The sequence below is a fragment of the Tenrec ecaudatus genome, chromosome 1 (assembly GCF_050624435.1).
Source record: "Tenrec ecaudatus isolate mTenEca1 chromosome 1, mTenEca1.hap1, whole genome shotgun sequence".
Classification (NCBI taxonomy): Eukaryota; Metazoa; Chordata; class Mammalia; order Afrosoricida; family Tenrecidae; genus Tenrec; species Tenrec ecaudatus.
In genome coordinates, this window is record NC_134530.1 from 127,363,244 (window position 1) to 127,377,803 (window position 14,560).

Consider the following 14,560-nt stretch of genomic DNA (forward strand, 5'->3'; position numbering starts at 1 on the left):
TCGTCTAGGATACAACCGAGAGCCCAATCTCAAATCCAGTTTAAGGAGACCATTTGTGAAGTCTTATGCAGGACAGAGACATGTCTTCCAGACGGTTAGCACAAGCCAAAATGGCACCTCGTCAGGATGCTAATGAAAGGAGGTTGAGAACAAGGGAAGTTCACAAATTGTTGCCTGGGGCAGATTGACACAGTAGTGAGACAACAAAGATAATGGGATCCTGACCGGACCTGCACATCATTAGCAGCATACACGATGGGACCAGGAGTCAAGCCGTAAGGGATAGACCTGGCTCCCTACCCTGTGACCCTCAGTACTGCCCATCAAGGAACACCGAGGCAAGCCCCTACGGGACACTGCCCTGCCACAGCTGGCTGGGGAGGGATGGAGGCAGTAATCCACTTCCCAGTGCATGCTGCCTGAGGAAGCTTGTCCTCTTCCCGGAAGAGCATTCCATGGAGGCCTAATCCCCAGACTCTGCAAATGGATACAGGCCTTTCACTGCTAGCCAGGTCTTTTACAAAGTTGGTGCTTGGAATTTAAACTCTAATCCCCTCTTCCCACACCGATTTCCCACTTCAGGAACCCACGGAGCAGTTCTCCTGTTGTCCGTATGGTGGCTGAGTCGGAACGGACTCAACAGCACTGAGGGACTTTGCTTGCCTGGACCGGATATGCAGAGACAGAGTCAAAGGTCTGGGGCCAGTGCCTATGTTCAGGCTTCTCCTTTGGGAAGTTTTTAACTATCAGAAATGCCACCACATTGATGGCTAGCATCCTACAGTTGGTTTGATGGAAAGATAGAATGATTTAGCTGTCCTAACTAGCAAACCTGTAATGACCTGGCCTCGCGGGGTGGGGCTGCCAGGGGTTGAGGGTGACAAACCTGGCCTCGCGGGGTGGGGCTGCCAGGGTGACCCCATGGCAGGCAACCACAAAAAACGGGAGGACCGCCCAGGCCTCCCTGCGGAGCAGGCGTTCCCCTGCCTCAGAGATGCACCCGGCGCTCAGAGTGCTAGCTCAAGTGGACCTTTACAAATGGAGCTCCTGCTGTGTTGCTCAGGAGTTGTCTGGTTGCCTTGTCTTCCTTACAAAGCTGACTTCTCAGTCAGGTGTGCCAGCTTCAAGGCCTATTTCCAATCATCTCTAAGACACGCAGAATCCGGACCCGAGTAAGGCAGACCCAAGAAGAGCTGCAGACTCTGGGTTAGGTTGCAGGAAATGTCTGAATAGACTAGTCTGCCAGCAGAATAAACAAATGTGTTTCAGCAGTGTAGCTCCTCTCAAAGTGAGGATGTCGGTCATGCCACCAGGAGGGCCGTCACTGGAGAAGGACATCCCTCGGGATGGGCTCAAATCTAACAACTGTGAGGATGGCCCCGAGCCGGCCACGGTTCTGCTCCAGACAGCAGTAAGTCTGGTCACGGGGGAAGATGCGCAAACAGACGGTGCTTCCGTTGGCTCGCCAAACCCTGAGCGCGCACGTCTCCTGGATGCTGCTGCCACCTTGGCAAACGTGTTGCGGACCTTTTCTCTCCCGAGGCCCCATACAGCCCATCCCTAAGACATCCCTTCCTTGACTGGGAAAGTGTCAGAAAGCATGATGCCTAATCTTCTTTTAGTGACCGGACTTTTGTAGTTACACACTTCAGCTGTCATTTCACTGGCCTTCTGTATGTATGTCCTGACTGCGGGTGAAGTTTTGCTGACATATTGTACTGTATGCCCTAGTGTATGATCCCATAATACAGTGGTTCTCAACCTACCTGGTGCCACGACCCTTTAATACAGTTCCTCATGTGGTGGTGACCCACCCAACCATAAAATTATTTTCGTTGCTACTTCATAACTCTAATTTTGCTACTGTTATGAATCGGGCGACCCCTGTGAAAGGGTTCCCCCCACAAAGGGGTTTCAACCCACAGATTGAGAACAGCTGCCCTAGTACATCCCATTCCTGCCCATATTACTAATATACTTATTGACCGTAAAAAAAAAAAAAAAAAAGACAAAATGCCCCATTCCTGAAGGTGCTTTCAAACTTATTCCAGTGGATTTCAGGTGAATGCAGGGCAGCCCCAGCGAGCTAGTGTTTTCAGCCTGGGTCATACGATGCAGTTTGACTCCAGGCTGGCCATCCTATGTGCAATAAGTAAGTTCTTTCACTTTTCTTAAGTCTCCTTCAACATATCAATGGAATGTGTGGTCAGGATCATATAAAACGAAGTGTCTTATAAACTGCACCCGGGGGAAAGAATACCTTTAAGTTCGTTGTTTTTAATCTGAATGTACTCATCTGGTAGTTAGCCAGAAAAAAAATGAAAGGGGGGAAAAAAAAATCAGCCTGCGGTTCGGATGCATGTTCCCAAAAAAAATATTTATTTATAAAAAATACAATGGGATAAGTTTATGCTGAGAAATGCAGCAATAAATACAGTGTCGGAAACAGAGCAATTCTATATGGATACATTGGCACAAACAGGAAGAGGCTGCCCACGCTCCTCTAGAAGCCCCACCCCGCAAAGACCTTGTCCACGCAGGGAAGAGAATGAGTCACGTGCCGTCACGGGTGCACACTGATCACGACTTTTATTTAAAAATTAGCAAACAATACTGTAGAAACATTGCTATGTAAATCTCTAAAAATTTCAGATTTAGTTGGCAAAGACCACATTTAGCTATTAAGCACGAGTTTAGTCTTCCGTGTAGAAACCAGATACTGAACTGTCAAAAAAAAAAAACAGAAGAACAGAAACTGTTCCTATTGTTGGAAAATAGCAGTTTTAAGTAGAAGACGGTAAAAATGCATAGATCTTTAATAAAAGAATTGGCTGTCCAAGAGCACTCCCCTTTCACAGTATTCCTTTTTACTTCATATGCGAGTCACTGGTTCTGCGGCACGAGTTAACTCTTACAGCACTACAAGGCAACTACCGAGGGAAGAGGCAGAAAAAGGAATGTATGTAAGGCAGTATTTCCTTTAGGTATAATCAGAATAGTGTTTTAGGAAGACGAGAGAAAAATTACTCAAGGCTAGCCTGGTTCTCACGGCACAAGCGCGCTGGAGTGATACTGAGCTCCTCCGCGGGCGGCGTGACTCTAGTAATCGATGCCTTGGTCGCTGTACTGGTACTCTCGGGGGTAGTCATCTGGGTACTCCCCGTGATACTCATCTGGGTACTCGGCCTGGTAGTCGCTATCACTGATCTCCGACCCATTCGTTCCTGTTCCTTGGCTGCCATTGTGAATGACGGGTTCGGTGGGGGCGGCACAGTATTTGGGGTCATACACTTGCCGCCCCAGCCCGTACACACTCATCCCTTTCTGGGAAGCCACTTTGTTGGTGCCCATCTGCAGCGAGATCGTCGAGTTGTCCACTGGCTGTAGGGTCAGCTTCTGATCGTAGATGTCTCTTCTGGTGCCTGGTGCCAACATCCCCGCCTAGTGTTAGAACACAGGATTAAAAGCTACGTCAGAAAGGAGCGAATGAAAAATCTGATCTTGTGAATGGTTCCATCCGTATGAAAACCAACTGGATGCGGAGGACATTAATACAGGGGCTGCCCTTGCGGCCACCCTTATGCAGCAATGTGCACTGGCTGCGGGCAAACCCCGGGGCGGCCAGAAAATGGCTGCGAGGCCTTCAACACGACACCAGTCTTTAGTTCTTGGTGTCTCATATGCCAGATGCAGACACTGCTATGTATTTAGAATGCACGAGACGACTCAACCAGACTGGACAACAAAGCATACTGCTGCGGGGCCCTGAAAGTCACCTGTGAATGGCCCTTATTACCAAACATGCCTCCCGGGCTACCAACTCCGAAGGCTTAGAATGCATTCGGTGAAAATTAAGTCAGCAGCCTCAAAAGGCTCCAAGACCCCCAAGGGCCAGCCACTTTCCCTATTGCTCCCCTCTCACAGCACACCGTACATCCCCCCTGCGGGCGTCAAGCACACATGCCCCTCCCCTCCCCACTGTGAGAGAGCAAGCTGAGCGGCAGCTCGAGGAGAGTGGCAAGGGCAAGACAACGGAGAGGCTCCATCTCCCTCGAGACTTGCAGCACCTGGTCCATTTTTCAGAGCAGATGATTTATCTTACGTCAAATAAAACGTGGCCACTTGCGTGTGGTCCTAGAACACTTGCAGTGCTGCCATGTTGCCTTCTCCGTGGTCTCATCCCCACACACTTAATAGAACTGCACGGCACGGCACAGCTACCTGTTACCTGCTCATTGGAGGAGGAGGAGGAGGAGGGGCCTATGTGAAAACTAAGCAGCTAGTCAAACACTGCACTAGATAACAAAGCCTGCTGGACTCTGCAGCGCAACACTGCCCTGGCGCCTCCTGGGTACTTGCTGGGCTGCATACCTCAGCTCAGCTGTTTGAAACCACGAGTCACTCAGGAGAAAAACAAGACTCCAGTGGAAGCGTTACAGCCTCTGAAACACGTAGGGATAGTGCTACCCTGTCGTCGGGGTCCTAAGATCGGCACTGATTCGATGGCAGAGAGTTTTAATTGCCACACACAGAAAAACGCGCCCTGCTTACTTGTGCTGCTATAGAATCAAGTCCTTTGATTCTTGTGTTTCCTCAGCAAAATCTATCTTCCAAAAGGAACATAGTCTCAAAGAACCATACTAAAAACAATTCCTACGATGAACTTAGTTCTACGCGCAAATTTCTAGCCATGCCCCTTTGTGTTCTCTGGCACGGGTACCACGAGGCACTGCTCACCTGGCTGGCTCCTTTGTTAGTGCCCATCTGCAGACTAATTGTGGTCTGGTCAAAGGGCTTGTCAGTTTGCATTTTGGGATCATAAAGATGCCTCCGAGTCCCATAGGCTGTCATACCGGCTTGGCTGGCACATTTGTTGGTTCCCATCTTGTAAGTGAAAAATAAAATGAGCTCTAATTAATCAAGTCACCAACACAGAGAAATGTTACTGTATTTGTTTTACGACAAAGTTTCTCCATCACCACCACGGCCTCCGCCGGTAACAATTTATAGCGTCCTCCCAATGCCAAGGCGCCAGTCAAAACACACACACACACACACACACACACACACACACACACACACACTCTCTCTCTCTCTCACCCCCCCTTTAGGCTTTTATGAGTCATTAATTTTCTTTCAAGAGAAGACTTCAAAACGTTCACTAGAAATAGAATCTCTATAGAAACACATGCGTGGAATCAGAGGGACACACAGAAGCCTCCTGTGACAGTACAGAATCGGGAGCCATTCTCTGCTACGAGCTCCTCTATTCCCTGTGGCACACACGGATAAGCAAATGAAGGGGCCAGGCCTCAGCCAGGTGGAGGGACGGAAGCAACCCTGGGAGAGGTAATATGTATGCCCTTCTACTCAGCTAGGTTTCACAGAAGTAGCCCAGGTGGTCACATGGAAAGGTCAGCAGTCTGAACCCACTAGCCAGTCACCCACGGGATCAAGGTGGGGCGGTCCGCTCCCACAGATATTGCAGCCTTGGAACTGCAGAGCAGTCAGGTCACCCTTCCTACAGGGTTGCTGAGCGGGGGAAATGACGCTTTGACATAGGGGTTGCTGTTTTGCATAAAATGTGCAAGCAAATGTCCGCAGTCTTCTCTGGTAGGATAAGAAGGACCTTTCTCGAGACACATCACAATTACCAACATTTTCCCGAGAAAAGACCTATATGTTATTGCTCACACTTGTGTCCCTGGGCCGGAGACAGGCAGACGGTGAAATCTGAACTTGGCCAGAGCGAAACCCGGAGGTCAGAGGGACAATAATTAACTTCACATTCCAGCTGAGAACAAGATGGCTGCAAGGCCAAGCAGAACACCCTGTTCTAACAGCCGAGAACTCACCTCTACGGATGGGCCACTCCCTTAAAAAAACAGGATTTATTAGAGGAAAACTTTGTGACTGAAAGTAAAACCTATCCATTGGAGAAGAGTCAGGAGACAGATAGAAGCAAAAAGAGAGGTAAAATTCTAATCCCACCACTAGACGCTGACTGTAAACATAGATGTTTACTATTGTGTTACCTTATCTGGCTGTGTACACACATGCACATGGGGGAGCACAAACAGGCACGTGCATTATAAAATAAAATGGAGATCAGTGTCTTACAACCTATTTTTTCCCTTATGATATCTTTTAAAACTCTTTTGTGTCGTTTTAAAAGAGCAGTTTCTCTTAAGGAGTAAACATAAATCAACTGACTGCTGGGTATACATTGGTTTCTCCTTTCTCACCACAGATACAATTTTGTGCTCCCTAAAAATGAATCCCCTTCACTTAGACTTAGCCAGAAGACGGGCATTGCGTCCAGTGGAGCACGGACCATAAACCCACCGCACGCCGAGTGAACTCAGCACGGCAGCTTTTGTGACTCTCTGCAAGGGGGGCAGTGCGTGTTAAAAATAAAAACACACACTATGTAAAACGGGGCTTCAAAAAGTCTGGGGAAAACCCTGTCATTCACTTTCACTTTTCCAGAAACATTCTGAAACCACCCTGAGGCATGCATCCCACAATTTTAAGCAATGTTAACAGAGCTTGTACAAATAAGTGACTCTGGCCTTGAGGCTCTGTAAGATTGCCTTGCTTGTCCAATAACCTTGTGGGGGTTATGATGTAAGTTTTCTTTAAAAAAAAAATGATCAAGGGAAAATTTCTATTTCCTGTGGGAGGGGGGGGGGGAGATTTTCAAGTCAGGTGGCAATTCCAGTGTTTTGCCTAATGGACTTGGAGGGGGTGATATACAATGTATCTCATTATCTAGTCTACATTATAGTGCCTATGTGCACCTATTCTTTACTTATGAATGAAAGAGTTCATTGTTTGCTTGAGAGAATGAATGCAATCAAAGAAATAACTGAGTAAGAGACACAACAGACTTACCTGCAAGCCAATCACACTCTGGCCAGCTTTTAACTTTCCTTCATCAAAACGTCTTGTTTGCTTCTCTGCATACTTCACTCCAATGTCGATGGTTGTAGGGAACCCCTTTGTTTTAGCCTGGACAGAAGCATGCACATGACTTTCAAAGGTACACTTGACCGAGAACTTGGCAACAGAGGTTTACAAATGGACAGCGACACATGGATGAGGGCTTCACCAGAGCGCCTCAAACTGGCAGAGAAAACTCACTGAACCCTTTCATGACCCTTGGGACACAGCTTACCCACCTCTGTGTCCCTGGGGAAGCTGCCATTCCAGTTGTAATATATGCCACCACTTAGTGGGGACCTGCCTAACTGTGATTCTGAAGGCCTGTCCCGAGGGTCTGACCTGGGGATATACGCATCCCCACACCATTGTAACAAAATCTTTATTACCTTAAAAGAAACCCCCGCCCCCCCCCACGCCCGGATTTCGGCATGCCTCGCATTACTAAAAACACACAGTATCAACAACAACAAAAAAATAATCATCTGATCACAGAAGGGAACAGGCTATTTGCTAATCCAGAAAACCCTGAGACTGTTCTGACGAAATTATCATAAGGCAGCTGGTAGTAGCGGCCTTTCCACAAAGCAAATAATCATGGAACAGGTAGGGTCCCCCCTCCATCCCCCCACCCCAGAGAACAAGCCCTCAACTCATTGAAAGGGCAGAGGCTGTGTTAAGCTCACATACATACCAGACCCGCTAGGGCCACCAGCGTGGTCTGAACCTGCGTCATGTTTCCGTTTTCAAAGAGATCGTTTGCTTCAAAGATGTCATGGGGCTTCATGCCATACGCCTGGATGGCTTTGATGAAGTTGCCAATATTCTCCAACTACAAAGGAAAACAGTCACATAACTTTAGGGGCTATGTATGAACATTTATCGACAGCGAGGAGAAGCCTGTCTTCGTGACTCGTTAATCCTAAGTAGCTGCCAGGTAGAAAGCTTCCTGGCAAGTCTTGAGCAGATCATACTAAGCCAAGATCCCTCTGGGGAAGGGAAGGGTAAAAAGAGCCATCTCACTGTGGACCCATAATGGTCCTGTTAAAATTTTCAACCAGCTTGGGCTTGTTTTCTTTTTCAATCCATGAAAGACAAGGTCTTTAACCATTTTCAAAGAGGCGTATGACACAGTCCTCCCAGCCAGGCGCTTTCTTTGTTAAAAAGAAATCATCACATGAAGTAATGTGTTTTAATTTACATTTCAAAATAAATTTGTGGCTCGTCTACACTCATTCTTGTAACGCTCAAACAGGCTCCAGAAGCAGGACCATCCTCTCTACTACGGCGCACAGAGCTGCGGCACTGAAAACTCTGATTCCTCTCCTTGCTTGTCTTTGCTGCTTACGCTATATTTCTCCCTTAAGCTACTTAAACTCCTTTCTGAAATTAAGAGATTAAATGCAGGAAAGCATCTAAGCCTCTTCTAACTTCAGAATTCAAGAAATAACTGTGGAGACATTACAGATAAACATGGCAGAGGAGGGAGCCAGAAAAGGCAGGGGGAGGGAAAAACATGGCAGAAAACTGGAGTCTAAACATGGACACAAATCGCTCCTTAAATGTTTAATTTTAAAAAAGGGGGGAGGGGATTGAGGTATCACTGCATAAAGAGCAACCGAGAAGAACAGGAGGTGGCTGATGGGCTGTTACCTGAGGCCAGTTTAGCGAGGACTCGTTAACTTTCTTCACGGAACCTGGCTGTAGTTTGTTTATGAGCCTGCAAAGAAAAACACAATTGACACCTTACTTAAGAGGCTTGTACATAGAAACATAGACTAAAATGCAAGGGTGGTCCCTTTAACATGGGTAAAGGCATGCGTTAAAAATGCGCTGGGCTTCTAATCACAGGGTCAGCAGTTTGAAACCGCCAGCCACTCCGGGGGAGAAAGACGAAGCTTTCTACTCCTGCAACAACGGACAGTCTCGGAAACCCCTGACCTATAGGGTTGCTGCCAAGTGGGAACTGACTGACTCGGTAGCTGTGAGCTTAGCAGTTTGTTTGTTGTTCCCCATCAAGGTTGGAAAGGAGAGAAGACAGATGCCCTGACTCACTCGCAGAGGATGATGCCGTCCTTTAAGCCCAGCTGAAAGTTGGTGCCAATGCTCATGCCAGTCACCTCTTCTATCCAGTTGCGGAGATCTTCTTCTGCCTGATGGTCGTACTTGGACGCAATCTGAAACAAAGGGCAGCAAACTTCAGAAGAAGTGCACCAACACACCAAAACCTGCTGACTGGCCCTGCTTTTATTGCCTACCACGACCACAGCGGAGCCGTGCAGCCAAGCACACTTGATGGGTTTCACTGGCAGGCTAACCAACTATCACAGCTTCAAGGAGGGGGAGGGGAGGAAAAGACAATATTGGGGGTTAAGACTATCACCCCAAATTTCAAACCGTGCATGCAAAACTCCAGGGACCCAGTTCAGAAAGCATGGGTCAGAAGTCCCTCCTGTGGGCACAGGAGGTGGCGACCGACCTCCAGCCGACAGCCTGGTCGATCCTCTGGGTGTGGGATAGGCACTTAATTCACCTTTGTACCCTAACATAGTCAGAACCCGAACATTTCATTAAACATAGGAGGATGTTGAATTTTGGCTGGCGAATCTTACAATAAAGGCCACTTGCCAACCCAAATGCCACGCTGTTATACATCCTGACGCTACCTGATAAATGTGGTTGGAAAGAACCCCTTTGTAACCAGAAAGCCGTAGATCTCAATTACAAGAAAATGAAACAAAATGTTGTTAAAAATCACATGTTCCAGTTCTTCAGTTGTGGCCCGTCCTACCAACCACGCAGAGGCTGCCTAGTCAGAGTTATTAGGGCAACCCTGGCCTTGGCCCTGGCGCCTGGATGAACCTTTGAAAACGTTTGGCCTGAGACAATCTTTAAACCTTAAACCAAACATCCTCCGAGGTCGGCGTGAATCCAACAATAGCTTATTTAGTTAACCTAGCAAAGCACACCCACCTTGAACATTGTGCTCTTTCAGGGACTAGCCATATGGGATCGAGGCGACAGCAGCAACTTAACGGGGTGGGACTACTCTGAAACGGAGGCGAGACTGCGTGCAGCTTCAAGAATGGAATTGTTGGACTCGCAGAGACTATGGAATCGGCAGGGGTTTTGCGATGTACATTCTGGACCACATAATACAGACAGAAGAAGGACACAGCTGGGAAGGAAAGGTTCTTCACAATGGGCACAGGTGAAAAGACCAACCAGGCGCATGCAGACAGGGACAGAGCGCAGGGTCCTAGCAGGGCGGGAAGGTGGAGCCAGCTGTGTCCGGCAGTGCTGGAACCAGGCAGTACACATGTTTTCCACAAAACATAATCCATTCAATGACCAAAGAAGTGAAATGGGCATCCCTCCAGGTTGGCCCCTGAAAAGCCCTTGGAGTTCCAGTTCTTCACGTAAGAACTAAGGACGACTGTGCAAATGCCCACCAAGGTCCTTCCTCGATGCTGCTGTTCCACTGCTGCCCACACTCAGCTCCTGGCAGGCCTTCCCGGGGAGCCCGAGCCCAAGCCCGAGCACAGCCCACTGCCATCAGCGGCTGACAGGCTGGAGAGCCTGGCCCAGCAGTGACGCCCAGCGCCGGGTTTCCAAAACAGGAGGGGTCTCTGTCACACTACATCACAGCTCCTGTAAATGTTCATGAGCAGCTTTTTATACTTCTCAGTGGGGGGTGGGGGGGAGGAAGATTCCATCTCTCACAGCAGAGAACTGGGAAACTCTACCTGGCACGTCACACGCTCTGTGAGGCTCAACAGGCCCTGCTATCCCTGAAACATAGACCCATGGGGTCGCCGTGAGTCGGAATTGACTCAGTCGCAGTGTATTTGTTTGTCTGCTGCTGTCTCAGTTATTCAGTTACAGGTCCCAAGGGGCATGGCCACTGCGGCCATGTGTCTTTCAAGACTGCGGCTCCCAGGCCTCTGCTTTCCCCTGCCCAAGTTCAAGTCGCCACATCTTTCTATTTGAAAATGGACACTACATCTAAGCTACAGATTTACTAAACCTGTCCGTCGGAAAGTCAATGAGTTGTAGATGTTCACAGAAGGATCACTACTCTGCGTAATATTTCCTATATAAATCTTTGGGCTAGATATTGGTTTAAGAGCGTTTTAGTTACAATGTGAAATGGCCTGACCGTATGATCACTTCCTGGTCCCCTCGTACACTCACCCCCTAAAACACATCTATTCTGATTTCGTGGCAGCTCCTGTTACATGAACAGCGGACTTCCAGGGCTGTCACAGGGTCACAACTTTCCGCTGGTACACCCCAATACATATCCTTAATGTATCTCCCCATGAAATATTTCATGTGATCGCTGTACACATCATGCCTTTTGGGAAAGAGATTAAAATATTAAACTGGTAGACAAATCTTTAAAACCCCAATTCTGTTTCCACACTGGGATCCTGTCCCAGGTGATTAGAAAGAGAAATCCCCTCTGCATTAGGAATTCTGGGGGCAAGCGGCGCATGCAGGGAGGCAACGGAGACAGCCATGCTTTTTAAGCCCTAGCTGTGGAAACCAACCGCTAATTTCTAACTGAATTTTTTTCCCTAAAGGCAAAAATCGCTCTTCCCTAAGAGCTGTCTTTCAATAAATCTAAAAATATACACGTGGCATGCTAGGGTAAGAGGAGTTGGTCCTGTGTTCCTTTTCCCATCCACCTTTGTCCTGGGCCCTGGCTCGTTCATCTAGCTTCTCTGGATCCACTTCCAGTCTACACACCAGGAAGACTGTATGAGTCTGGATGGACCAGAGAAACAAATCCACAGAAACTCATATATGTATGGGAGAGTTTTATATATATATGGTAAATGTACATCCAGAAAGCATCCCAACCCCGTCCAGTCTAAGCCCTTAAGTCCAACAGCAATCTACAAAGTCCTCCTCAAACTCACAAAACACATACAATGACGCCAAATGCAAGAGGATCACAGGCCAGTGGGTAGAAAGTCTTTGAATCCAGTGGCGATGTAAGCATCTCAGCGTAGGCAGGGGTCTCCACGTGGCTTCTCCAGCACCCAGGACTGCTTCAGGGTAAGTCCGTGTGGCTTCTCCTCAGGGATGTCTCGCAGGAAGTGAGCCTTGCCAGCTAAGGCAGTCGGCACACTGGTCCGACCATCAAAGAGCAAGAGACCAGAGAACCAGAAGGGCGAGGCTCACAGAGCCATTTTAGCTCTCTACCCTTCAATTAATCCCAAATGTGTTTATTAGCCAGGTTGGCACAATAAGCCTTAACTATCTCAAAGACCAGATTCGATTAGGGCACTAGGCCCCTTCCTACTCTAAGTGCTCTAAACAATTCTGTCAATTGTCAAACATTCTTTAAAATGCTCCTTCTTTTATTCAAATTTAGCAATGATGTTCTATCACAGGGGGCTTCTTTTTAGAAAGGGAGAGTGTTAATTCATACACTAAATAAGATACATTTTAATTAACCAGAAAAGGTGGTGTGGTTATAGGTTGAGAATTGGTAACCATAGGTCAGCAGATCAAACCCACCAGCCATTCCTTGGGAGAGAGAGGCGGTTTCTGGCTCTGATAAAAGAGTCCCAGCCTCAGACACCCACAGGGTCAGTTCCACCCTGCCCTAGAAGGTTGCTAAGAGTCAGATCTGATCGATGGCAGTTGATGTCTTTGTAAAAAGGCAGTGAGCTTGGGTTATTTGTTTGCTTGTTTTTTTGGCTTGTTCCAAATGTGACTGACAGATTCTGTGTCATACCCCAAGCCATTATGCGATGACAAAGCCAACGTATCATGTCCTCAGAGGTATGTCAGTGAGAAGCGCCCATCTTCTCTGTTGACAGTTTTAAGGAGTGATGAGATAGGAAACTCAAGGAGTCAGATGAACCCAGGTTCAAATCCCGGCTCTCCCACTCAGGAAGTGTGGAACAGGGCGTGGACGGCTGCCTGTCCGGCTCGAGGATTCATCCCCAGTGTGTGCCCAGAAGAACTCCATCAGTGTAAACAGGCAAGCTGGGCGTGTCTCTGCCGTCAGCTGTTGGCTTTTACTGAGGGTTTGCTTTGAAATGACAGAGCTGTAAGCATTTTTCTAGCCAAACACTGCTAACATGGCTTCCTAATCAATGAGTTCTCTCCAGTCCTGGTGGTACACAGCGTCCAACCCTTGGGAAGGCGTGTGTTAGCATAAATAAATAAATCATTCTTATGGACTCATCTGGGGGTGGAAAAACCTAGCTCAAATGATCTCTCTGTTTCCTAAGTAGGATGTCCGTAACCCAAGCAAATATGGTTCCAGTCTCCTAACTACAGGGGCTCCTTCTGGATTGTTCTAGACACACCTTTCAAAAATCCAGGGACTGAGAGAAATCAAAAAGTGAGTGCTGGCCAATAAAATGTATTCACTATTTCCAATTTCAAACAGATTTCATTTCTGAACAGTGTGTGTGGGGGGTGGGCGTGGGAGGGATGCTGGCATCTTCGTCCCTTGCATAAAAACATTAGCAATCAAATTATTAGCCTGCACTCATTGATACTTCATGGAAATTTCACTCTGATTTGTTTAAAAACCACTCCTTCTAAGTTGTTTATAAACATCACGTCCTTTACTGTTCCTCCAAGGTTGTTTTACTTGACCTTCCCAGCTCCAAGCTACTTTCACAGGCTTTCCGCCTCCCTTCTCCCGGTGCCCACACCTTCTCATCCCTAAATGCCCACACCTTTCTCCAGAGTGCAGCCTCCCAAGCACTCAAGACACACTAGGGAGAGACTTTTGTACAGAACCTAAGAATCTCTGGAGCACACTTCCCAGAGGCCCCTCCCCACCGGCTTCACGCTGGCCAAATGCAACTCCATGGCTGGGGGCCGTTCGGCACCCAGGCTCTGCTGCACTTCCTGGTCGTCCTCTTCTCCCAGAGCCTGGGCCAAGGGGTCACCCACCCAGGGGTGGCTCCAGCTGCCCGCTCTCCCTCAGAAGCTCAACTCTCGTTAGCTATGTGATCTTTCCTTTCTTTCTTTTTTTGCTTGTTAGGAAAAAATGTTTTCATCTGAGATATTACAGTGACTTGGGACCTTCTAAAGCTCTGCTCTACCCAACAAGACTTCACTCCTTGGTATTTAATTTGGCAAGGGAGTGAGGCAATTAGGAAAAATACTGGGAAAGTTTCCTCGGGGGCAGCAATAATGAGAACATGGTAGAGGAACACTGACACAGGCTGAAAGGACACATTCTCTCCACCCCACCCCACCCCACGCCCCTGGGCCCCATCGCTGGTAACCTACTGCCAACCTTCCATGTGCACCACGTGCTGGAGGGGAGAGACGGTTGGTGCTGTTAGATACAGTAAGTCAGTTCTCTGCCTCTCTATTTACCCTTCCTCTGCCCCCCCCCACCCAAAAAATATCAAGGATGACAGAGTAGACTGTCCCCAAGTTTTTAGAGCTGTACACTTTATGGAAGCAGACTGCCTGATGTAAGTGGCTTCACATTTGACCCCACTGGGGGAAAGCACCACCTTGAACACCTCAAGAGCGAAGGGCTAAGCCTCCCGGAGGACGAGAGGAAAGCCCAGCCCCTGCAGGCATTGAGGTTTAGTTGTCTGTACTTCAAGGACTGAGGTTCCTGCAGGAA

The 14,560-nt window shown here is 48.1% G+C and overlaps 1 protein-coding gene across 1 annotated transcript in view; it reads right to left on the bottom strand.

Moving 5' to 3' along the window:
- Positions 1–2,358: 2,358 nt before the first annotated feature.
- The window catches only part of CNN3 (calponin 3), a 30,972-nt gene continuing 18,770 nt past the window's right edge, over positions 2,359–14,560 (bottom strand). Inside the window, exons 2-7 of the mRNA XM_075558606.1 lie at positions 8,998–9,119; positions 8,596–8,662; positions 7,637–7,774; positions 6,895–7,011; positions 4,738–4,884; positions 2,359–3,441 (exon numbers count right to left, since the gene is read on the bottom strand). Coding sequence (XP_075414721.1) covers positions 3,100–3,441; positions 4,738–4,884; positions 6,895–7,011; positions 7,637–7,774; positions 8,596–8,662; positions 8,998–9,119 — 933 coding nt within the window. The 3' untranslated portion in view covers positions 2,359–3,099. The remainder of the gene's footprint in view (positions 3,442–4,737; positions 4,885–6,894; positions 7,012–7,636; positions 7,775–8,595; positions 8,663–8,997; positions 9,120–14,560) is intronic.